The sequence below is a fragment of the Anomaloglossus baeobatrachus genome, chromosome 11 (genome assembly GCF_048569485.1).
Source record: "Anomaloglossus baeobatrachus isolate aAnoBae1 chromosome 11, aAnoBae1.hap1, whole genome shotgun sequence".
Lineage (NCBI taxonomy): Eukaryota > Metazoa > Chordata > Amphibia > Anura > Aromobatidae > Anomaloglossus > Anomaloglossus baeobatrachus.
Window position 1 is genome coordinate 51,539,085 of NC_134363.1, and position 23,879 is coordinate 51,562,963.

At 54.1% G+C, this 23,879-nt stretch overlaps 1 protein-coding gene across 1 annotated transcript in view; it reads left to right on the plus strand.

The window, feature by feature from the left end:
• Positions 1-23,879, plus strand: part of LOC142256741 (oxysterols receptor LXR-beta-like) — a 63,979-nt gene that overhangs the window by 27,644 nt on the left and 12,456 nt on the right. Inside the window, exons 2-8 of the mRNA XM_075328601.1 lie at positions 1,643-1,737; positions 5,636-5,714; positions 6,528-6,689; positions 8,159-8,428; positions 8,618-8,838; positions 10,741-10,920; positions 20,420-20,519. Of these exons, the coding sequence (XP_075184716.1) occupies positions 5,675-5,714; positions 6,528-6,689; positions 8,159-8,428; positions 8,618-8,838; positions 10,741-10,920; positions 20,420-20,519 (973 nt within the window). The 5' untranslated portion in view covers positions 1,643-1,737; positions 5,636-5,674. The remainder of the gene's footprint in view (positions 1-1,642; positions 1,738-5,635; positions 5,715-6,527; positions 6,690-8,158; positions 8,429-8,617; positions 8,839-10,740; positions 10,921-20,419; positions 20,520-23,879) is intronic.

The window sequence follows — 23,879 nt, forward strand, 5'->3', positions numbered from 1 at the left end:
CGGGCACTACCATGCTCGGGTGCTCAGTACTGGTAACTAGTGATGAGTGGGCACTACCATGCTCGGGTGCTCAGTACTCGTAACTAGTGATGAGCGGGCACTACCATGCTCGGGTGCTCAGTACCTGTAACTAGTGATGAGCGAGCACTACCATGCTCGGGTGCTCAGTACCTGTAACTAGTGATGAGCGAGCACTACCATGCTCGGGTGCTCAATACTCGTAACTAGTGATGAGCGGGCACTACCATGCTCGGGTGCTCTGTACTCGTAACTAGTGATTAGCGGGCACTACTATGCTCGGGTGCTCAGTACTGGTAACTAGTGATGAGCGGGCACTACCATGCTCGGGTGCTCAGTACTGGTAACTAATGATTAGCGGGCACTACCATGCTCGGGTGCTCAGTACTAGTAACTAGTGATGAGCGGGCACTACCATGCTCGGGTGCTCAGTACTTGTAACTAGTGATGAGCGGGCACTACCATGCTCGGCTGCTCAGTACTGGTAACTAGTGATTAGCGGGCACTACCATGCTCGGGTGCTCGGTACATGTAACTAGTGATGAGCGGGCACTACCATGCTCAGGTGCTCGGTACTCGTAACTAGTGATGAGCGGGCACTACCATGCTCGGCTGCTCAGTACTGGTAACTAGTGATTAGCGGGCACTACCATGCTCGGGTGCTCAGTACATGTAACTAGTGATGAGCGGGCACTACCATGCTCGGGTGCTCGGTACTGGTAACTAGTGATGAGCGGGCACTACCATGCTCGGGTGCTTAGTAATGGTAACTAGTGATGAGCGGGCACTACCATGCTCGGGTGCTTAGTAATGGTAACTAGTGATGAGCGGGCACTACCATGCTCGGGTGCTTAGTAATGGTAACTAGTGATGAGCGGGCACTACGATGCTCGGGTGCTCCGTACTGGTAACTAGTGATGAGCGGGCACTACCATGCTCGGGTGCTCCGTACTTGTAACTAGTGATGAGTGGGCACTACCATGCTCGGGTGCTCCGTACTTGTAACTAGTGATGAGCGGGCACTACCATGCTCGGGTTCTCGGTATTCGAAAAATTATGATAACCGTCACCCAACAAAGCAGGTGTGTGTAGAGGAGGATGGTGGTGGTAGTGTTTTAGGATGAGTGGTTCTGGTAAACCTCTGGGCTCAGTCCTCTCCATCCTCACATTGTAGGCGGTGCATGATAACGCTGCAGATGTTTTAGGTTTGGGTGTATTTTTGTTTTTCCTCATCCCCGTCTGATAAGAGCAGTGAGTGCCTCCACATAACGAGGCTCGGCCAAGTCCCAAAAGGGGATTTGTTTTCAATTCAGATTAAACTGACTTGGAATTTTTATTTTTTTTTACGAGGCCAAGGACACATTAGGCAGCACACGCTGTTCCAAGGCCACGGTAATGCACCCTTAATTATTTTTTGCGCTTTTTTTAACGATGATAAGCCATTTGTAAAATTTTGGATGTTTTTCTGCTTTACATCATGTGCCAGGCTCGCTCGTCTTCCTTTTTTAGTTTTGAGGAACTAGGTTGGGGAACGCTCCATTTATTTTCGGATGCCAGACGAGACCCTCGTGGCTTTAGTTGCTCACTCTTTTGAATATACTTTTCTATACCTTCTATTTTGTAGATTCGAGAGCTGAAGACGAGAGCGAGTATCTGACTGCTGTGGAGAAATAAGGCTTCAATTTCCGTAGAAGGCTCCCCCTCGCTGAACATTGAGAGGTATGTACATGGACCTTTAACTTTAGTGGTTTTGACTTAAAGGAAACCGGAAACGTAGAAATGAATGATGAAAGTAGACAGGAGAAAATCCTAAATCTGCACCTTCCCGAAAAGCACTGCGGAGGATAAAATCCTGCATTTCCTATTAACGTTTTTGATTCTGGAGTAGTAGTATTTTCGGGGCAGATTTATGTCCTGTTTTAGGGGGAGGCTCCTGCTGCAGCCAGTTGTCCAACAGCTGTAAGATGATATGGGGATTGCAAGTAGGAGGACCATCAACAATCTAATGTTTGTGACCTATCTAGTTGATATGTGATTATGCATAAAGTAACATCCCTTAAACAGCTTTCCTGATGTAGAACGTATATGTATGCCCTATGACCAGCGCCGTTTCCAAATTGCTGCCGATGTCCGGCGCCGTTTCCAAATTGCTGCCGATGTCCGGCGCCGTTTCCTAGTGGCTGCCGACGTCCGGCCCCGTTTCCAATTTGCTGCCAACGTCCGGTGGCGTTTCCAAATTGCTGCCGACGTCCGGCGCCGTTTCCTAGTGGCTGCCGACGTCCGGCGCCGTTTCCAAGTGGCTGCCGACGTCCGGCGCCGTTTCCAAGTGGCTGCCGACGTCCGGCGCCGTTTCCAAGTGGCTGCCGACGTCCGGCCCCGTTTCCAAGTGGCTGCCGACGTCCGGCCCCGTTTCCAAGTGGCTGCCGACGTCCGGCCCCGTTTCCAAGTGGCTGCCGACGTCCGGCCCCGTTTCCAAGTGGCTGCCGACGTCCGGCCCCGTTTCCAAGTGGCTGCCGACGTCCGGCCCCGTTTCCAAGTGGCTGCCGACGTCCGGCCCCGTTTCCAAGTGGCTGCCGACGTCCGGCCCCGTTTCCAAGTGGCTGCCGACGTCCGGCCCCGTTTCCAAGTGGCTGCCGACGTCCGGCCCCGTTTCCAAGTGGCTGCCGACGTCCGGCCCCGTTTCCAAGTGGCTGCCGACGTCCGGCCCCGTTTCCAAGTGGCTGCCGACGTCCGGCCCCGTTTCCAAGTGGCTGCCGACGTCCGGCCCCGTTTCCAAGTGGCTGCCGACGTCCGGCCCCGTTTCCAAGTGGCTGCCGACGTCCGGCCCCGTTTCCAAGTGGCTGCCGACGTCCGGCCCCGTTTCCAAGTGGCTGCCGACGTCCGGCCCCGTTTCCAAGTGGCTGCCGACGTCCGGCCCCGTTTCCAAGTGGCTGCCGACGTCCGGCCCCGTTTCCAAGTGGCTGCCGACGTCCGGCCCCGTTTCCAAGTGGCTGCCGACGTCCGGCCCCGTTTCCAAGTGGCTGCCGACGTCCGGCCCCGTTTCCAAGTGGCTGCCGACGTCCGGCCCCGTTTCCAAGTGGCTGCCGACGTCCGGCCCCGTTTCCAAGTGGCTGCCGACGTCCGGCCCCGTTTCCAAGTGGCTGCCGACGTCCGGCCCCGTTTCCAAGTGGCTGCCGACGTCCGGCCCCGTTTCCAAGTGGCTGCCGACGTCCGGCCCCGTTTCCAAGTGGCTGCCGACGTCCGGCCCCGTTTCCAAGTGGCTGCCGACGTCCGGCCCCGTTTCCAAGTGGCTGCCGACGTCCGGCCCCGTTTCCAAGTGGCTGCCGACGTCCGGCCCCGTTTCCAAGTGGCTGCCGACGTCCGGCCCCGTTTCCAAGTGGCTGCCGACGTCCGGCCCCGTTTCCAAGTGGCTGCCGACGTCCGGCCCCGTTTCCAAGTGGCTGCCGACGTCCGGCCCCGTTTCCAAGTGGCTGCCGACGTCCGGCCCCGTTTCCAAGTGGCTGCCGACGTCCGGCCCCGTTTCCAAGTGGCTGCCGACGTCCGGCCCCGTTTCCAAGTGGCTGCCGACGTCCGGCCCCGTTTCCAAGTGGCTGCCGACGTCCGGCCCCGTTTCCAAGTGGCTGCCGACGTCCGGCCCCGTTTCCAAGTGGCTGCCGACGTCCGGCCCCGTTTCCAAGTGGCTGCCGACGTCCGGCCCCGTTTCCAAGTGGCTGCCGACGTCCGGCCCCGTTTCCAAGTGGCTGCCGACGTCCGGCCCCGTTTCCAAGTGGCTGCCGACGTCCGGCCCCGTTTCCAAGTGGCTGCCGACGTCCGGCCCCGTTTCCAAGTGGCTGCCGACGTCCGGCCCCGTTTCCAAGTGGCTGCCGACGTCCGGCCCCGTTTCCAAGTGGCTGCCGACGTCCGGCCCCGTTTCCAAGTGGCTGCCGACGTCCGGCCCCGTTTCCAAGTGGCTGCCGACGTCCGGCCCCGTTTCCAAGTGGCTGCCGACGTCCGGCCCCGGTTCCAAGTGGCTGCCGACGTCCGGCCCCGGTTCCAAGTGGCTGCCGTCGTCCGGCCCCGGTTCCAAGTGGCTGCCGTCGTCCGGCCCCGGTTCCAAGTGGCTGCCGTCGTCCGGCCCCGGTTCCAAGTGGCTGCCGTCGTCCGGCCCCGGTTCCAAGTGGCTGCCGTCGTCCGGCCCCGGTTCCAAGTGGCTGCCGTCGTCCGGCCCCGGTTCCAAGTGGCTGCCGTCGTCCGGCCCCGGTTCCAAGTGGCTGCCGTCGTCCGGCCCCGGTTCCAAGTGGCTGCCGTCGTCCGGCCCCGGTTCCAAGTGGCTGCCGTCGTCCGGCCCCGGTTCCAAGTGGCTGCCGTCGTCCGGCCCCGGTTCCAAGTGGCTGCCGTCGTCCGGCCCCGGTTCCAAGTGGCTGCCGTCGTCCGGCCCCGGTTCCAAGTGGCTGCCGTCGTCCGGCCCCGGTTCCAAGTGGCTGCCGTCGTCCGGCCCCGGTTCCAAGTGGCTGCCGTCGTCCGGCCCCGGTTCCAAGTGGCTGCCGTCGTCCGGCCCCGGTTCCAAGTGGCTGCCGTCGTCCGGCCCCGGTTCCAAGTGGCTGCCGTCGTCCGGCCCCGGTTCCAAGTGGCTGCCGTCGTCCGGCCCCGGTTCCAAGTGGCTGCCGTCGTCCGGCCCCGGTTCCAAGTGGCTGCCGTCGTCCGGCCCCGGTTCCAAGTGGCTGCCGTCGTCCGGCCCCGGTTCCAAGTGGCTGCCGTCGTCCGGCCCCGGTTCCAAGTGGCTGCCGTCGTCCGGCCCCGGTTCCAAGTGGCTGCCGTCGTCCGGCCCCGGTTCCAAGTGGCTGCCGTCGTCCGGCCCCGGTTCCAAGTGGCTGCCGTCGTCCGGCCCCGGTTCCAAGTGGCTGCCGTCGTCCGGCCCCGTTTCCAAGTGGCTGCCGTCGTCCGGCCCCGTTTCCAAGTGGCTGCCGACGTCCGGCCCCGTTTCCAAGTGGCTGCCGACGTCCGGCCCCGTTTCCAAGTGGCTGCCGACGTCCGGCCCCGTTTCCAAGTGGCTGCCGACGTCCGGCCCCGTTTCCAAGTGGCTGCCGACGTCCGGCCCCGTTTCCAAGTGGCTGCCGACGTCCGGCCCCGTTTCCAAGTGGCTGCCGACGTCCGGCCCCGTTTCCAAGTGGCTGCCGACGTCGTTTCCAAATTGCTGCTGTTTAAGGGGTTGTCCAGAACTTTAACATAGGTGCCCTATTTTTAAGAAAGGTCATCAATGTCTGATCAGTGGGGGGGTGACACCTGGCACCTACGCCGATCAGCTGTCCCTGGTACTGGCGGCTGTTGGAACTGCCCGGTTGCGGAACTGCACAGCTCCGTCAACTCTATAGTGACCGTGGCCGGGTACTGCATATTGCAATTAATAGGGGAATCGATGTGCAGTACCCGGCCTCGGCCACTATTCCGTTTACAGAACTGTGCTGTGCACCTCTGTAACTGAATATTTCTGAGCAGCGACATCGGGAACAGCTGATTGGTGGAGGTGCCGGGCGTTGCTACTCCCCTATATAAAAGAAAAAGGGGTTGAAATAGATGGGCAGATGAGAGGCATAGGATTGTGAATAAGATGGTCTGATGGCTTGTGTGTTCTGCACAGTGTTTGGCCCGGAAGATGCCTGGAGACGCCTGACCCAATATGTCAGCCACGGCTGTCAATGGCTCTGATGTTTCACTGGGTAAGTGACCTGGATGATTTTCTTCAGTGGACTTAATGGGGTTTACTGGTTTGGGAAAACTCCTCTCCCCTAGGGAAGTTTGTTCCCAAAAAATACCCAACCACTGTGCTCTACTCCCCATCACTGGGTCCAGAAGTGAGTCTCTGCCACTGTTATTGACGACCGCTGTGCCTGAATAGACTGCACAAGCCTCTGGGCTAACTGATTTGTTTGCAGCTCTCTCGACATGACATTAGTACTGCAGCCAATATCAGATATCGGGAGCGGCTGTGGAGAGTTGGCACTGGACCTGGGGAGGGGAAGTAAAGCTGTTTGTTTTTAAACAATTTGCAGATGGGGACTAGGGTTTTCTGAAAACTCTTTAATACATGGTTTTGGTAGGGGCTTATTTTGGTGGAATAGTATATTCTGCCTCAAAGGCTAGTCTGCGTGTGCCTCAAAGGCTAGTCTGCGTGTGCCTCAAAGGCTAGTCTGCGTGTGCCTCCAAGGCTAGTCTGCGTGTGCCTCAAAGGCTAGTCTGCGTGTGCCTCAAAGGCTAGTCTGCGTGTGCCTCAAAGGCTAGTCTGCGTGTGCCTCCAAGGCTAGTCTGCGTGTGCCTCCAAGGCTAGTCTGCGTGTGCCTCCAAGGCTAGTCTGCGTGTGCCTCCAAGGCTAGTCTGCGTGTGCCTCCAAGGCTAGTCTGCGTGTGCCTCCAAGGCTAGTCTGCGTGTGCCTCCAAGGCTAGTCTGCGTGTGCCTCCAAGGCTAGTCTGCGTGTGCACAGGAGATGGGTAACCTGAGCTACTAATGGTCTTAATGGTGTTTCCTCTGCACAGATGGAGAGTCCTTTCACCCCGCGGATACGCTACTGTTGGGTTCTCCCAGCTCCATTAAGTTGCACATAAAGGAGGAAGTTTTAGAACCTCAGGGAAGTTCCTTGGCACCCAACGAAAATGAAGTCCTGGGCACAGATGGAGAAGGCTCCTCGCACAGCGCTGGTGAGAGGCCAGAGGATTACGGCATGCAGGGAGGAGCCATAAACACTAATAAACTGCAAATCTTATTCTGTCTTATAACTTATCTATACATTCCCCTTGTGAATGACACTTCCACAATGGCTGACGTTGGAGACTGCTGTAGGAAGAGCAGCTCTGGAGCACGGACTACTGATTGGAAAATTAAAATGCTGCTCAGGCTAAAGATGGCCGTACACATTAGAGGCTGATGGCTGCACGAATGGTCTGGTCAGTGATTGTTGCCGGTGCAGCCATACGTGTATTAGGCCATACTCTCCTTCCCAGTCCTCCAGACTGTGGCCGTACATGTCCAGTGACACCAGGCGAAGGAGGACAGACTTTCTGGGAACATTATGGGGCAGAACGTTTTTGGACCATCAGATGAAAGTTTCAAACACTGATGGCTTTCAATGAAGATATTGATGATGAATGATTGAATGGATGATTGGATGTATTATGGATGATGCATGCATGGATGGTGGATAGAGTGAATGATTAGGTTGATGGATGATGGATGAATTATTGATTGGATGATTGAGTTGATGGATGATTGGATGATGGAGAATGAATGATAAAGATTGTGAATAATTGGATGATGGATGATTGGATGATGAATTATTGATTGGATTACTTATTTGAATGATTTTATTTGATGAATGATTGGATAAATGATTTAATTATTGATTTGATTTATTTGATGGATGATTGGATAGATTTAATTATTGATTGGATGATTTATTTGGATGATTGGATAGATTTAATTGGATGATTTATTTGATGGATGATTGGATAGATGATTTAATCATTGATTGGATGATTTATTTGATGGATGATTGGATAGATTTAATTGATTGGATGATTTATTTGATTGCTGATTGGATAGATTTAATTATTGATTGGATGATTTATTTGCTGATTTGGATAGATGATTTAATTATTGATTGGATGATTTATTTGATGGATGATTGGATAGGTGATTATTTAATTATTGGAGGATTTATTTGATTGCTGATTGGATAGATTTAATTATTGATTGGAGGATTTATTTGATGGATGATTGGATAGATGATTTAATTATTGATTGGAGGATTTATTTGATGGATGATTGGATAGATGATTTAATTATTGATTGGAGGATTTATTTGATGGATGATTGGATAGATAATGGATTAATTATTGATTGATTGCTGATTGGATAGATGATTTAATTATTGATTGGATGATTTATTTGATTGCATAGATGATGCATAGACCGTGGATAGTTTGATGGAGGATGATGAATTATTAACTTGATGGATGGGGAATGAATAAATGAATGATGATAGATGTTAATCAATGGTCGGGTATAATGATGGCTCACAGTTACGTTTTATCGGGTCTGATGATGAAATCGGTGGCACATTCCACTCTTGTATCTCCTAATATAAAGTTTTTTTTTATGCTTTTAACAGCGGAGGAGCCGGAGCGTAAACGTAAGAAGGGTCCTGCCCCGAAGATGCTGGGGAACGAGGTGTGCAGCGTGTGCGGAGACAAGGCCTCTGGCTTCCACTACAACGTGCTGAGCTGCGAGGGCTGCAAAGGCTTCTTCAGGCGCAGCGTCATCAAAAGCGCAAAGTATAACTGCAAGAACAATGGCAAATGCCAGATGGACATGTATATGCGTCGCAAGTGCCAGGAATGCCGGCTACGAAAATGCAAAGAGGCCGGCATGCGGGAGCAGTGTAAGTGACAGAGGAGCTTTTGTGTTCAGTTTCGGAGGGGAAGCTTTTGAGGCTGCCCATGAGCAGATATGACCGTAGCCTAGTCTTTAGCCTCTGGATACAGCACTATTTCTCGCCCAGTTATCTTTTGTGACTCTCCGTTCTGCCATAATTTGTTGTCCTTTCCATTATTTTTAATTGCTTTGTCAGGTGTGCTTTCCGAAGAGCAGATTCGAAGCAAAAAGATCAGGAAACAGCAGCAAGATGACGACGTGGTCCGGGCCTCTGCGGTGTTCATTCCCCCCAGTCCTCTTGTGCTGACGCAGGACATCGTACAGCTCACACCGCAGCAAGAAGAAATGATCCAGCAGCTGGTCTCCGCACAGCAGCAGTGCAACAAGCGCTCCTTCAGCGACCAGCCCAAAGTGACCGTACGTGCCCGGACGTTATCTGGCCACCTACATATTACTGTGCTAAGCATCCTATGACAATTTACAAAAATACATTTTTTAGGGGAAATAAAATTGCCCCCTACATATTAGGGCAGGGGTGGGCAATTCATGTTCCTCAGGGGCCACATGAGAGACCGTGACTGATGTGGAGGCCGGCCCAATAGGCTGAAATTTATTATGCTGAATATTAAGATTAACATATTCTGATTAAGCCTCCTGTATACAACAGGAGCCCCGCATGGCCTCCAATATACACTGAGCCCTTGCATAGCCTCCTATATACAGTATGAGCTCTCACCTAGCCTTCTATATTCAGTATGAACCCTTGCATAGCCCCCTATATATGGAATGAGCTCCCACATAGCCACCTATGTACAGCAGACACTTTCACAGAGCCCCCTATATACAGTATGAGCCCTCATAGAGCCCCTATATACAGTATGAGCCCCCTATATACAATATGAACCCTCACAGAGCCCCCTATATATAGGATGAGCCTTCACAGAGCCCCCTATATACAGGATGAGCCTTCACAGAGCCCCCTATATACAGTATGAGCCCCTATATACAGCATGAGTTTTCACAGAGCCCCCTATATATAGGATGAGCCTTCACAGAGCCCCTTTATACAGGATGAGCCCCCACAGAGCCCCTTTATACAGGATGAGCCCCTTTATACAGGATGAGCCCCTTTATACAGGATGAGCCCCTTTATACAGGATGAGCCCCTTTATACAGGATGAGCCCCTTTATACAGGATGAGCCCCTTTATACGGGATGAGCCCCCACAGAGCCCCTTTATACGGGATGAGCCCCCACAGAGCCCCTTTATACGGGATGAGCCCCCACAGAGCCCCTTTATACGGGATGAGCCCCCACAGAGCCCCTTTATACGGGATGAGCCCCCACAGAGCCCCTTTATACGGGATGAGCCCCCACAGAGCCCCTTTATACGGGATGAGCCCCCACAGAGCCCCTTTATACGGGATGAGCCTCCACAGAGCCCCTTTATACAGGATGAGCCCCCACAGAGCCCCTTTATACAGGATGAGCCCTCACAGGGCCCCCTATATGCAGTATGAGCCCTCACAGAACCCCCTATATACAGTATGAGCCCTCACAGGGCCCCCTATATACATGATGAACCTTCACAGACCCCTCATGTACATGATGAACCTTCACAGACCCCTCTATATACAGTATGAGCCCTCACAGGGCCCCCTATTTACAGGATGAACCTTCACAGACCCCTCTATATACAGGATGAGCCCTCACAGGTCCCCCTATATACAGTATGAGCCCCCCGCATATCCTCCTATGGGGGGAGGGGGGCTCCTGCCGCATATATCCTCCTGTATACAATATTAGCCCCCACAATATGAGCCCAAACACACGAAGAAATTAAAAAAAAATAAACCACACTCCTCTTGCCCCCCTGCACTCTGCTGCACTGACCCTCCGCACCGCACACTTGCTGATGTGACGTCGTCGCAACTGCTGCCTCGCACGCCGGCGGCCCCTTCTTTACCAATGTATTCACCGCTAACTGCATCCTGAGGATGTGGATAGCGGTGAGGTCAGGTTTTGGGCAGCGGCGTAGCCACTGGTTTAACCCTTTGACTGTCTCGATCCATGTGCCGGTCTGGAAAGGCTGGAGGGCTGGATGTGGCTCTTGGCCCGCGTTTTGCCCAGTCTTACATTAGGGTAAAGCTGACGGAGCACTACAAATGCGGCCCTGTTGTCAGCATGGCTGCATGGCTTTCATATCCTCTTTCCTCCCGGCTGACTCAGCGCTCTCTTTTCCTCTCACATTTTAGCTTATGCACTGTGTTCTTTCTCAGGACTTTATCCTCATATTCTCTCTTTTTTTTTCCTTTTCAGCCGTGGCCTCTTGCAAACGACCCCAACAGCAGGGAAGCCCGCCAACAACGCTTCGCTCACTTTACCGAGCTCGCCATTATCTCCGTGCAGGAGATCGTGGATTTTGCCAAACAGGTCCCAGGGTTTTTGGAGCTTTCTCGAGAGGATCAGATAGCGCTTCTGAAAGCATCCACCATCGAGGTAAATCATCGCCGTCTGTCAAACACCCATGATTGAAGATGACCGGTATGAAAACTACGTGATTGCGCTGACCGGTCACCCCAAAACTGGTCTAGATCAAGAACTTTAGCAACCACAATCCTCACTAATGGCCTCTTATTCTGCATATTATTATCATGCGTATATCACACTCATCCTAGTGATTATGAGACTAGGTCAGTGGTCGCCATATAACCAATAACGGGGCTCCAACCCTCAATATACCGCAGTGCTGCATTAAATATAAGGCAGCAGTGGTGGAGCGGGGTCACAGGAGGCAGGGGCGATGGTGCGGAGGGTGTCTCGGATGCTCGCTGTGGGCGCAATAAGCAGGCGTCAAAGAAATGGCGCCCCGGAGTCAGCACGTGCGCAGGTTCAGCTATCTGCTCAATGACAAGCCTCTCCTTTCCTTAAGTCTGCTGCTGGGACATCAATGGACCGGAGGCTGCACATGTGCAAATGAGATCTTGAGCCGAGAGCTCTATTTGCACATGCGCCGACTCTGGTGCCATAATTTGAAGCCCGCAGCTCCAGAACAGCCACTGCAGCACAGCGCCCGCAGCCCCAGCACAGCCACTGCAGCACAGCACCCGCAGCCCCAGCACAGCCACTGCAGCACAGCGCCCGCAGCCCCAGCACAGCCACCGCAGCACAGCGCCCGCAGCCCCAGCACAGCGCCCGCAGCACAGCGCCCGCAGCCCCAGCACAGCCACCGCAGCCCCAGCACAGCCACGGCAGCACAGAGCCCGCAGCCCCAGCACAGCCACCGCAGCACAGCGCCCGCAGCCCCAGCACAGCCACCGCAGCACAGCGCCCGCAGCCCCAGCACAGCCACCGCAGCACAGCGCCCGCAGCCCCAGCACAGCCACCGCAGCACAGCGCCCGCAGCCCCAGCACAGCCACCGCAGCACAGCGCCCGCAGCCCCAGCACAGCCACCGCAGCACAGCGCCCGCAGCCCCAGCACAGCCACCGCAGCACAGCGCCCGCAGCCCCAGCACAGCCACCGCAGCACAGCGCCCGCAGCCCCAGCACAGCCACCGCAGCACAGCGCCCGCAGCCCCAGCACAGCCACCGCAGCACAGCGCCCGCAGCCCCAGCACAGCCACCGCAGCACAGCGCCCGCAGCCCCAGCACAGCCACCGCAGCACAGCGCCCGCAGCCCCAGCACAGCCACCGCAGCACAGCGCCCGCAGCCCCAGCACAGCCACCGCAGCACAGCGCCCGCAGCCCCAGCACAGCCACCGCAGCACAGCGCCCGCAGCCCCAGCACAGCCACCGCAGCACAGCGCCCGCAGCCCCAGCACAGCCACCGCAGCCCCAGCACAGCCACCGCAGCACAGCGCCCGCAGCCCCAGCACAGCCACCGCAGCCCCAGCACAGCCACGGCAGCACAGAGCCAGCAGCCCCAGCACAGCCACGGCAGCACAGAGCCCGCAGCCCCAGCACAGCCACGGCAGCACAGCGCCCGCAGCCCCAGCACAGCCACGGCAGCACAGCGCCCGCAGCCCCAGCACAGCCACCGCAGCACAGCGCCCGCAGCCCCAGCACAGCCACCGCAGCACAGCGCCCGCAGCCCCAGCACAGCCACCGCAGCACAGCGCCCGCAGCCCCAGCACAGCCACCGCAGCACAGCGCCCGCAGCCCCAGCACAGCCACCGCAGCACAGCGCCCGCAGCCCCAGCACAGCCACCGCAGCACAGCGCCCGCAGCCCCAGCACAGCCACCGCAGCACAGCGCCCGCAGCCCCAGCACAGCCACCGCAGCACAGCGCCCGCAGCCCCAGCACAGCCACCGCAGCACAGCGCCCGCAGCCCCAGCACAGCCACCGCAGCACAGCGCCCGCAGCCCCAGCACAGCCACCGCAGCACAGCGCCCGCAACCCCAGCACAGCCACCGCAGCACCAGCGCCCGCAGCCCCAGCACAGCGCCCGCAGCCCCAGCACAGCCGCCGCAGCACAGCGCCCGCAGCCCCAGCACAGCCGCCGCAGCACAGCACCCGCAGCCCCAGCACAGCCGCCGCAGCACAGCGCCCGCAGCCCCAGCACAGCCGCCCCAGCACGGCGCCCGCAGCCCCAGCACAGCCGCCGCAGCACAGCGCCCGCAGCCCCATCAGATGCCGCAGCGCAGCTCCAGCACAGACGCCGCAGCGCAGCTCCAGCACAGACGCCGCAGCGCTGCCCCTGTCTCCTCTGACCAGACCATTCTCCACCATCTACTGGTATGCTACATTCAGATTATAAGACGCACCCCTTATTTCTTCGGCGCTCCATTGGGAGACCCAGACGATTGGGGTGTATAGCACTGCCTCCGGAGGCCACACAAAGCATTACACTAAAAAGTGTAAGGCCCCTCCCCTTCTGGCTATACACCCCCAGTGGGATCACTGGCTCACCAGTTTTCTGCTTTGTGCGAAGGAGGTCAGACATCCACGCATAGCTCCACTGTTTAGTCAGCAGCAGCTGCTGACTATATCGGATGGAAGAAAAGAGGGCCCATACTAGGGCCCCCAGCATGCTCCCTTCTCACCCCACTTTATGTCGGCGGTGTTTGTTAAGGTTGAGGTACCCATTGCGGGTACGGAGGCTGGAGCCCACATGCTGTTTTCCTTCCCCATCCCCCTGAGGGGCTCTGAGGAAGTGGGATCTTACCGGCCCCCAAGCCCTGAGGCCGGGCTCCATCCACAGACCCATGGAACCTGCTGGATACGGAGCTGGGTACCGTTCAGGGACAAGGCCCTGCGACATTAAGGTACTCTGTGTCCCCGTATGTACAGGCCGCGCACACTCCAGACTTGCTGGGTGTGCTAGTGCGCCGGGGACAGTAGCGCTGCGCGCTGGGGTTATAGTCACTACAGTTTTTCTGAGTGACTTTATGTGTTGGGGACTGCTGCGCCGGCCGCCCCTAGAGCGGCGGCGCAGCTGCGACTTGTAGTGCGCCGGGGACTTAGCGACGCCGTGCTTTTACGACGGCGTCGCTTATAAATTTAGTCCCCGGCTTCTGTGGCCTAGCTCCGCTTCGTTCCCGCCCCCACCCTGTCAATCAGGGCAAGGGAGAGACGCTGTACGATTAAGCAGCGCCGAGGGCTGGAGCCTTATTTACATGCTCCAGCCCTCTCACTGGGCACAGTGGGACGCAGGTTTCCCGCTTTTTGTCTGCACACGCCCAGGGCCCGCCCCTCTCCACAGGACGCCGGCAGCCATTCCTCACATGCAGTCTGGCTGGAGAACGGACACAGGCTCTGGGAGACCCAGACAAGGGATTTCTGGCGACCACACACCCGCGTTAAGCGGGCGGTAAGCAGCACTTAAGTGCTGGCCCCACTTGTGCCACAGTGTTATATTTGTGTACTTTTTTCTCTGTACCATATATATCTATATAGTTGCACTGTAAGGTCGCTTCTTGGCTGTATACCCCAATTGCTCTGAGGAGACGACAACATGTCATCTGCAAAACGCAAGGGTGCCAAGACACAGGCTGTGAGCGCTACTTGTGCCGCTTGTGGGGCTAATCTACCGGCAGGTTCCAAAGACCCCCATTGTGTGCAATGTTCAATCCCTGTGCCACTTCGTCAGCCGGAGTCTATGGTGGCAGTGGCCCAGGCAGAGTCGCCGGTGAACCCTGTCCCGGTGACTGGGACAGAGTTTGCAGTTTTTGCTGACAGGATGTCTGTCACTATGACAAAGATCCTAGAGACCTTGCAGGCCAGGCCAGTTACTCAGTCCATGGACAATGCTGCGGCAATGTTCCCCGGTCCCCCTCAGTTGGAGTTAATCCGTGCTTCAAGGGGGTCCCAGGCATCTCAGCCTGACGGCTCTGATTCAGATGACAGTCCCAGACAGCCTAAGCGTGCTCGCTGGGAGAGACCCTCCACGTCGTCACGCGGATCAGGGTCTCAGCGAGAAGAGTCTCTACATGATGAGACAGAGGAGGGGGATCAGGAGTCTAATCCTGAAACCGCTCTCAATCTGGATACTCCTGATGGTGACGCCATGGTTAATGACCTTATAGCGGCCATCAATAGTCTATTGGAAATTTCTCCCCCAGCCCCTTCAGCAGAGGAGGCAGCTGCACAGCAGGAGAAGTTCCATTTCAGGTATCCCAAGCCTAAACTGAGTACTTTTCTGGACCACGCTGACTTCAGGGAATCAGTCCAGAAACACCATGCTTGCCCAGATAAGCGTTTCTCCAAACGTCTTAAGGATACACGTTATCCTTTTCCCCCTGACGTGGTCAAACGCTGGACCCAGTGTCCAAAGGTGGACCCCCCAATCTCCAGGCTTGCGGCTAGATCCATAGTTGCAGTGGAAGACGGGGCTTCACTTAAAGATGCCAATGACAGACAGATGGACCTTTGGTTAAAGTCTGTCTATGAAGCTATCGGCGCGTCGTTTGCTCCAGCATTCGCGGCCGTGTGGGCACTCCAAGCTATTTCAGCTGGCTTGGCACAGGTGGACTCTATCGTATGTCCAGCAGTGCCGCGAGTAGCGTCCCTAACCTCGCAAATGTCTGCGTTTGCGACTTACGCTATCAACGCTGTCCTGGACTCTACAAGCCGTACCTCAATTGCGTCTGCCAACTCTGTTGTCTTGCGCAGAGCCTTGTGGTTAAAAGAATGGAAAGCGGATTCTGCTTCCAAAAAATGTTTAACCAGCTTGCCACTATCTGTAGATAGACTGTTTGGTGAACAATTGGCTGAAATCATTAAGCAATCCAAGGGTAAGGACTCCTCCTTACCCCAGCCCAGATCAAGCAAACCTCAACAGAGGAAGTGGCAGTCGAGGTTTCGGTCCTTTCGAGGCTCCGGCAAGACCCAATTCTCCTCGTCCAAAGGGACTCGGAAGGAGCAAAGGAGCTCAGATTCCTGGCGGGCTCATTCTCGCCCCAAGAAAGCAACCGGAGGAACCGCTTCCAAGGCGGCTTCCTCATGACTTTCGGCCTCATCCCTCCGCATCCTCGGTCGGTGGCAGGCTCTCCCGCTTTTGCGACATTTGGCTGCCACAGGTCAAAGACCGGTGGGTAACAGACATTTTGTCTCACGGGTACAGGATAGAATTCAGTTCTCGTCCTCCGCCTCGGTTCTTCAGAACCTCCCCACATCCCGACCGAGCAGATGCCCTTCTGCAAGCGGTGTGCTCACTAAAAGCAGAAGGAGTGGTGATCCCTGTTCCTCTGCAGGAACAAGGGCAAGGTTTTTACTCCAATCTCTTTGTGGTTCCAAAAAAGGACGGCTCGTTTCGTCCTGTTCTGGACCTAAAGCTGCTCAACAAGCATGTGAACGCCAGGCGGTTCCGGATGGAATCCCTCCGCTCCGTCATTGCTTCAATGTCTCAAGGAGATTTCCTTGCATCAATAGACATCAAGGATGCTTATCTCCACGTGCCGATTGCTACAGAGCACCAACGTTTTCTACGTTTCGTGATAGGAGACGACCATCTCCAGTTCGTAGCTCTGCCATTTGGTCTGGCGACAGCCCCACGGGTTTTTACCAAGGTCATGGCGGCAGTGGTAGCAGTCTTGCATTCTCAGGGACATTCGGTGATCCCTTACTTAGACGATCTACTTGTCAAAGCACCCTCTCAAGAGGCATGCCAACACAGCCTGAATGTTGCGCTGGAGACTCTCCAGACTTTCGGGTGGATCATCAACTTTTCAAAGTCCAACCTGGCACCGACTCAATCACTAACGTATCTTGGCATGGAGTTTCATACTCTCTCAGCGATAGTGAAGCTTCCGCTGGACAAGCAGCGGTCACTACAGACAGGGGTGCAGTCTCTCCTTCAGAGTCAGTCGTATCCCTTAAGGCGCCTCATGCACTTCCTAGGGAAGATGGTGGCAGCAATGGAGGCAGTCCCGTTTGCGCAGTTTCATCTGCGTCCACTTCAATGGGACATTCTCCGCCAATGGGACGGGAAGACAACTTCCCTAGACAGGAAAGTCTCCCTCTCTCAGACGGCCAAGGACTCTCTGCAATGGTGGCTTCTTCCCACCTCATTATCACAGGGAAGATCATTCCTGCCCCCATCCTGGGCAGTGGTCACGACAGACGCGAGTCTGTCAGGGTGGGGAGCAGTTTTTCTCCACCACAGGGCTCAAGGGACGTGGACTCAGCAGGAGTCCACCCTTCAGATCAATGTTCTGGAAATCAGGGCAGTGTATCTTGCCCTATTAGCCTTCCAGCAGTGGCTGGAAGGAAAGCAGATCCGAATTCAGTCGGACAACTCCACAGCGGTGGCATACATCAACCACCAAGGAGGGACACGCAGTCGGCAAGCCTTCCAGGAAGTCAGGCGGATTTTGATGTGGGTGGAGGAAAGAGCATCCACCATATCAGCAGTTCACATCCCGGGCGTAGAAAACTGGGAAGCAGACTTCCTCAGTCGCCAGGGCATGGACGCAGGGGAATGGTCCCTTCACCCGGACGTGTTTCAGGAAATCTGCCGCCGCTGGGGGGTGCCGGACGTCGACCTAATGGCGTCTCGGCACAACAACAAGGTCCCGACCTTCATAGCGCGGTCTCGCGATCAAAGAGCTCTGGCGGCAGACGCCTTAGTGCAAGATTGGTCGCAGTTCCGGCTCCCTTATGTGTTTCCACCTCTGGCACTCTTGCCCAGAGTGTTACGCAAGATCAGATCCGATTGCGGCCGCGTCATACTCGTCGCCCCAGACTGGCCGAGGAGGTCGTGGTACCCGGATCTGTGGCATCTCACGGTCGGCCAACCGTGGGCACTACCAGACCGTCCAGACTTACTGTCCCAAGGGCCGTTTTTCCATCGGAATTCTGCGGCCCTGAACCTGACTGTGTGGCCATTGAGTCCTGGATCCTAGCGTCTTCAGGATTACCCCAAGGGGTCGTGGCCACCATGAGACAGGCTAGGAAGTCCTCTTCTGCTAAGATCTACCACAGAACGTGGAAGATTTTCTTATCCTGGTGCTCTGCACAAGGAGTATCCCCCTGGCCGTTCGCGTTACCTGTCTTTCTTTCCTTCCTGCAATCTGGGTTGGAAAAGGGCTTGTCGCTCGGCTCCCTTAAAGGGCAAGTCTCGGCACTATCCGTGTTTTTTCAGAAGCGTCTAGCGCGACTTTCTCAGGTGCGCACGTTCCTGCAGGGGGTGTGTCATATCGTACCTCCGTACAGGCGGCCGTTAGATCCGTGGGATCTAAACAAGGTCCTTGTTGCTCTCCAGAAGCCGCCTTTCGAGCCCCTGAGGGATGTGTCACTTTCTCGACTCTCACAGAAAGTGGCCTTTCTGGTAGCGGTCACGTCTCTTCGGAGAGTGTCTGAACTAGCAGCGCTGTCATGCAAAGCTCCTTTCCTGGTGTTCCACCAGGACAAGGTAGTGCTGCGTCCCATTCAGGAGTTTCTCCCTAAGGTGGTGTCCTCTTTTCACCTTAATCAGGATATCTCCTTGCCTTCCTTTTATCCGCATGCAGTGCATCGGTATGAAAAGGATCTACATTTGTTGGATCTGGTGAGAGCACTCAGAATCTACATTTCCCGCACGGCGCCCCTGCGCCGCTCGGATGCACTCTTTGTCCTTGTCGCTGGTAAGCGCAAAGGGTCGCAGGCTTCCAAGGCCACCCTGGCTCGATGGATCAAAGAACCAATTCTTGAAGCCTACCGTTCTGCTGGGCTTCCGGTTCCATCAGGGCTGAAGGCCCATTCTACCAGAGCCGTGGGTGCGTCCTGGGCATTACGACACCAGGCTACGGCTCAACAGGTGTGCCAGGCAGCTACCTGGTCGAGTCTGCACACTTTCACCAAACATTATCAGGTGCATACCTATGCTTCGGCGGACGCCAGCCTAGGTAGAAGAGTCCTGCAGGCGGCAGTTGCCTCCCCGTAGGGGAGGGCTGTCTTTGCAGCTCTAACATGAGGTATTTCTTTACCCACCCAGGGACAGCTTTTGGACGTCCCAATCGTCTGGGTCTCCCAATGGAGCGCCGAAGAAGAAGGGAATTTTGTTACTTACCGTAAATTCCTTTTCTTCTAGCTCCTATTGGGAGACCCAGCACCCGCCCTGTTGTCCTTCGGGATTTTTGGTTGTTTTTCGGGTACACATGTTGTTCATGTTGAACGGTTTTCAGTTCTCCGACGTTACTTCGGAGTGAATTTGTTTAAACCAGTTATTGGCTTTCCTCCTTCTTGCTTTTGCACTAAAACTGGTGAGCCAGTGATCCCACTGGGGGTGTATAGCCAGAAGGGGAGGGGCCTTACACTTTTTAGTGTAATGCTTTGTGTGGCCTCCGGAGGCAGTGCTATACACCCCAATCGTCTGGGTCTCCCAATAGGAGCTAGAAGAAAAGGAATTTACGGTAAGTAACAAAATTCCCTTCTTTCCTCCCATATTTTTGGGAGGAAAAGTGTGTCTTTTATAATCCGAAAACCACCGGTATATGTGCAAATAGAAAATCACATTTATGCACACATAAAAATTCTTAATATTCCAATTAGTGCCCTTACCTGGCAGCCAGACTGGCTTGCAAAGTCTCCTTAAGGAGAATAGTGTTCCCCCGTGGTCCCCACATAGCTTTCTCATGAGCCAGATCAGACACCCCCATACTTTGCACTGACGAGGGGCAAGCACCCCGAAACACCGTGTCTGCAAATTGGGATTCTGATCTGGCTTATATATCCTTAGTCATATTGCAAAGGATTGTCGAAAATCCACTTGTGACTTTTAGGATCGCTACTTCCAATAGGTGGCGCTGTGCTAGAGTTTGTCTCCTTTACTGGAGAGACAATTTGAATATTTCCCAGAGGGGCATTGCAGCTATAAGTCCCCTTACCTGGCAGCCAGACTGGCTTGCAAAGTCTCCTTAAGGAGAATAGTGTTCCCCCGTGGTCCCCACATAGCTTTCTCATGAGCCAGATCAGACACCCCCATACTTTGCACTGACGAGGGGCAAGCACCCCGAAACACCGTGTCTGCAAATTGGGATTCTGATCTGGCTTATATATCCTGAGTCATATTGCAAAGGATTGTCGAAAATCCACTTGTGACTTTTAGGATCGCTACTTCCAATAGGTGGCGCTGTGCTAGAGTTTGTCTCCTTTACTGGAGAGACAATTTGAATATTTCCCAGAGGGGCATTGCAGCTATAAGTCCCCTTACCTGGCAGCCAGACTGGCTTGCAAAGTCTCCTTAAGGAGAATAGTGTTCCCCCGTGGTCCCCACATAGCTTTCTCATGAGCCAGATCAGACACCCCCATACTTTGCACTGACGAGGGGCAAGCACCCCGAAACACCGTGTCTGCAAATTGGGATTCTGATCTGGCTTATATATCCTGAGTCATATTGCAAAGGATTGTCGAAAATCCACTTGTGACTTTTAGGATCGCTACTTCCAATAGGTGGCGCTGTGCTAGAGTTTGTCTCCTTTACTGGAGAGACAATTTAATTAGTTGGATAGGAAGATGGTATGCTGGGACTTGTAGTTCCTCAGTAGCTGGTACAGACATCTGCTTTGATTCATCAACAGATCATGTTGTTGGAGACGGCGAGGCGTTACAATCACGAGACTGAATGTATTACCTTCCTTAAAGACTTTACGTACAGCAAAGACGACTTCCACCGAGCAGGTGAGTTCTGTGCCTTGTGTATCGGGGCTCATACACACTATCGTATTTTGGTACAGATCTATACTGTGTGCCCCAGAAGGTAGCGGGGCCCCATCGTGCCCATAGGGCCATATAGAAAAGCCTACGCGCATTCTGTTACAAGCTGCAGTTTGCGGATCGGTCACTTTCCCTGATCTCTATAGAAAGCGCTCGTTTGCCTAAGGTCAATCCGCACACGCGTGCTGACGGTGGAGGAGCCCAGCAATACAGTGTCAGTGCAGGTGCGGTTTGATTCACTTCTTCATTGTATTCTGCGGCCAATATGACACTTGGTTATAGTTACACTATAAATATCAAACAATACCCCTGTAACAAAGTTTTGCACAAACTTCGCCGACTGTCATGGCGGTGTTGGGTTCTGTTCAGATTCCAGATTCTCACACTTGCCCAATGGTTTCTCTGGTGTCTGGGATCAACACAAACAGACTTGGATGTCGACTTGCTGTGTGCTGATTCCCTAGGCAGGCTAGCAAGAGTTAATCTCTGCTCGTCTGCTTGCTCCTTTAATCACATGTTGTGGGAAGACCTATCAGATCTGCTCTCCTCCTATTTATGCTGGTTGAATTCGTCCCCTCATGCCAGCTATAGTTTATTCTATGTTGGTCTGTATGGTGTGGTGTCCCAGACTTACTGGAGAAAGTTGTGCTCATTGCGGTTGTGGAGTTTACCCCTGTTATTTTGCAGCTTCCTTCCTGCTCTTGTTTTTCATCCTGAACCTCTTATTGGCTTTACCTTTTTGAGTCCGTGCGGTGTGACAGTATTTTTTTTTTTTTTTTTTTTCCCTTGTCTCTTATCTGTGGGTTTCAACACACTACTGTCCTCTCTATACCTGGGAAGAGGGGAATCAGATCAGGACTGGTCATGAGAAGGGCCAGGAAGGAGACTCAGGAATCTCCACCATCAGGAGTATCCCTGAGATTAGGGAAACCTTAGGAGCCTCGGTTCCCCGCTATCCCATAGTCATTTTGACAATCCCTTAGTAAAGGCTAATATGCCTATTTACGTTGGTCACTAAGGGGCCTTAAATCTGCCACAAAATGTTTTAATAGTTTTTTTTAGAAACCCAACAAGTGGAGTTGAGCGCTTTGTCATGACAGCCGGGCTCCTGGACTAATATCTGAAATTGGTGAAACCTCTGATCCCGGGCGTTTAACCCCCTTTCCATGTCACTGTCAGTAACAGTTGTCATAAAGTAAAAAGAAGAAAAAAAATGTTTTTAGAAATGTCTAAAGGGAAACTATCACCAGGATTGTCCTACCCCATCTGAGAGCAGTATGATGTTGGGGCAGAGACCCGGATTCCAGTGATTTCACTTACTGTATTGGGTGTTGCAGTTTTGATTTTAAAAAATGTTTTTGCTGCTGCAGATCTACCTGCGCTCTGAATGCTGAGCTCTGTAGAACCCCGCCCACACCGCTGATTGGCAGCTTTCTGCCTATGCACTGTGTATATAGCAAGCTGCCAATCAGTGGTGCGGTTGTAGTTGCACTCAGTGTCAGGAGGAGGGGTTTTGTTTTGCAATGCAACAGCCACAAAGAAAATGCAGTCATCTAAATGTAGTATCTACCAATAAAATCTCCATTTTGGCAAGCAAAAAAACCTCTAAAAAAGTCCATCAATGGAAAAATAAAGTTTTAAGTCTCAACCCTTGTTCCCCTTGTGGACCAAGCAGTACATGCGAAGAGAAAGGTACATCCATGCATGTCGATGCCTTAGGCTAGGTTCACATTTCCGTTGTTTTGCATCAGTCACATGCGTTGCTTGACTCATGTGACTGATGCGTTGTACAACGGATGACAAAGAGCAGAATTCATTGTCGGACTCCGTTGTTTGCGGGGGGCGGAGCGTGAGGGGGCGGAGTTCAAGGTGGGTGGAGCCGAGCGGGGACTGCAGGGCTGGGGACAGGTGAGTAAGTGTGTATGTGTACATGCGGAGTGCGGGAGGGGACGGAGCCGAGTGGGGAAGTGTCGGCCTCCTTGCACACGTATCCAGGGTAAATATCGGGTAACTAAAAGCAAAGCACTTTTTGCTTGGTTACCCGATATTTACACTGGTTACTAGCGTGCACCGCTTAGAGCTGGCTCCCTGCACACGTAATCAGTGTAAATATCGGGTAACTAACCAAAACGCATTGCTTGGTTACCCGATGTGTATCCTGGTTATGTGTGCAGGGAGCCAGAGAGAGCATGCGCAGCAAAATCCTACGGATTGCGCTGCTCAAAAAACGTTACAGGCTGCGTTGCTCCCGCCTCGCGGTCAGTCGTTCCATGTCTGATCAGTCGGGTGGAGGATGCAACGCAGCATCATCAGTCACAATCCGCTGCTCATACAAGTCTATGGGAACAACGGAATCCGCTAAACTGATTCCGTTGTTTACCAGAGCCGCGGATTGTAACTGATACAATTTAACGGAAGTGTGAACCTAGCCTTATAGTTTACTGCCTGTTACACTTTCTTTAAAAAGGTTATTCCCCAAAAAATAAGTTATCCCTTATCTGTGGGAAAACTGCTGGGGCCCTGAACAGTTAAGATTGGGGCTTTGAAACCCCTGGGAACTGAGCTCTGCTGCACTGTGTTGAATGTAGTGGCGGTGCACTCGCTCGGCCTCCGCTCCATTCATTGTCTATATGACTGCTAAAGAGAGCTCTTTCTCCAGTAGTAACATTGACAATAAATGAAGCTGAGGTAGATCGTATGCACCTCTGCCCTATCTAAGCTCCAGATTCCCAATCTTGGGATTACAGAGGGGTGACCAGCAAGTTATATCCTATCCTAAAGCAGGCTTTACACGCTACCATATCGTTAATGAATTATCGTCGGGGTCACGTTGTTTGTGACGCACATCCGGCGTCATTAACGATATCGCAGCGTGTGACACTTATGTGCAACCTAAAACGATTGCAAAAGTGGCAAAAATCATTTGCCGCGGAGAGGTCGTCCTAAAACAAAAAATCGTTTTCTTCTAATTAGCGATGTTGTTCCTCGTTCCTGCAGCATCATACATCACTGTGTGTGTGTAATGGCCTGCCTGGATCCACAGACTCAGACGGGCTGTAATGGGGAGGCTAGAGGGAAGCCACCCACTAAGCAGGACCCCCAGAACCCTGAAACCCTTTAAACCCCTATACAGGGATTTGGAATTACACAGGGCAATGGAGATCACTACCTGTGGAAGGCTGCAGTTCGATGAGAGAAGTCATCAGGCAGGGTCAAACCAGGAATAGCAGAACAGGAACAGAATCGGCAGGCAAAGACGTAGTCAGCAAGCGAAGCAGAGGTCAAATCCGGATCGGGCAGAGATACAAAACGGTAGGCAGGAGG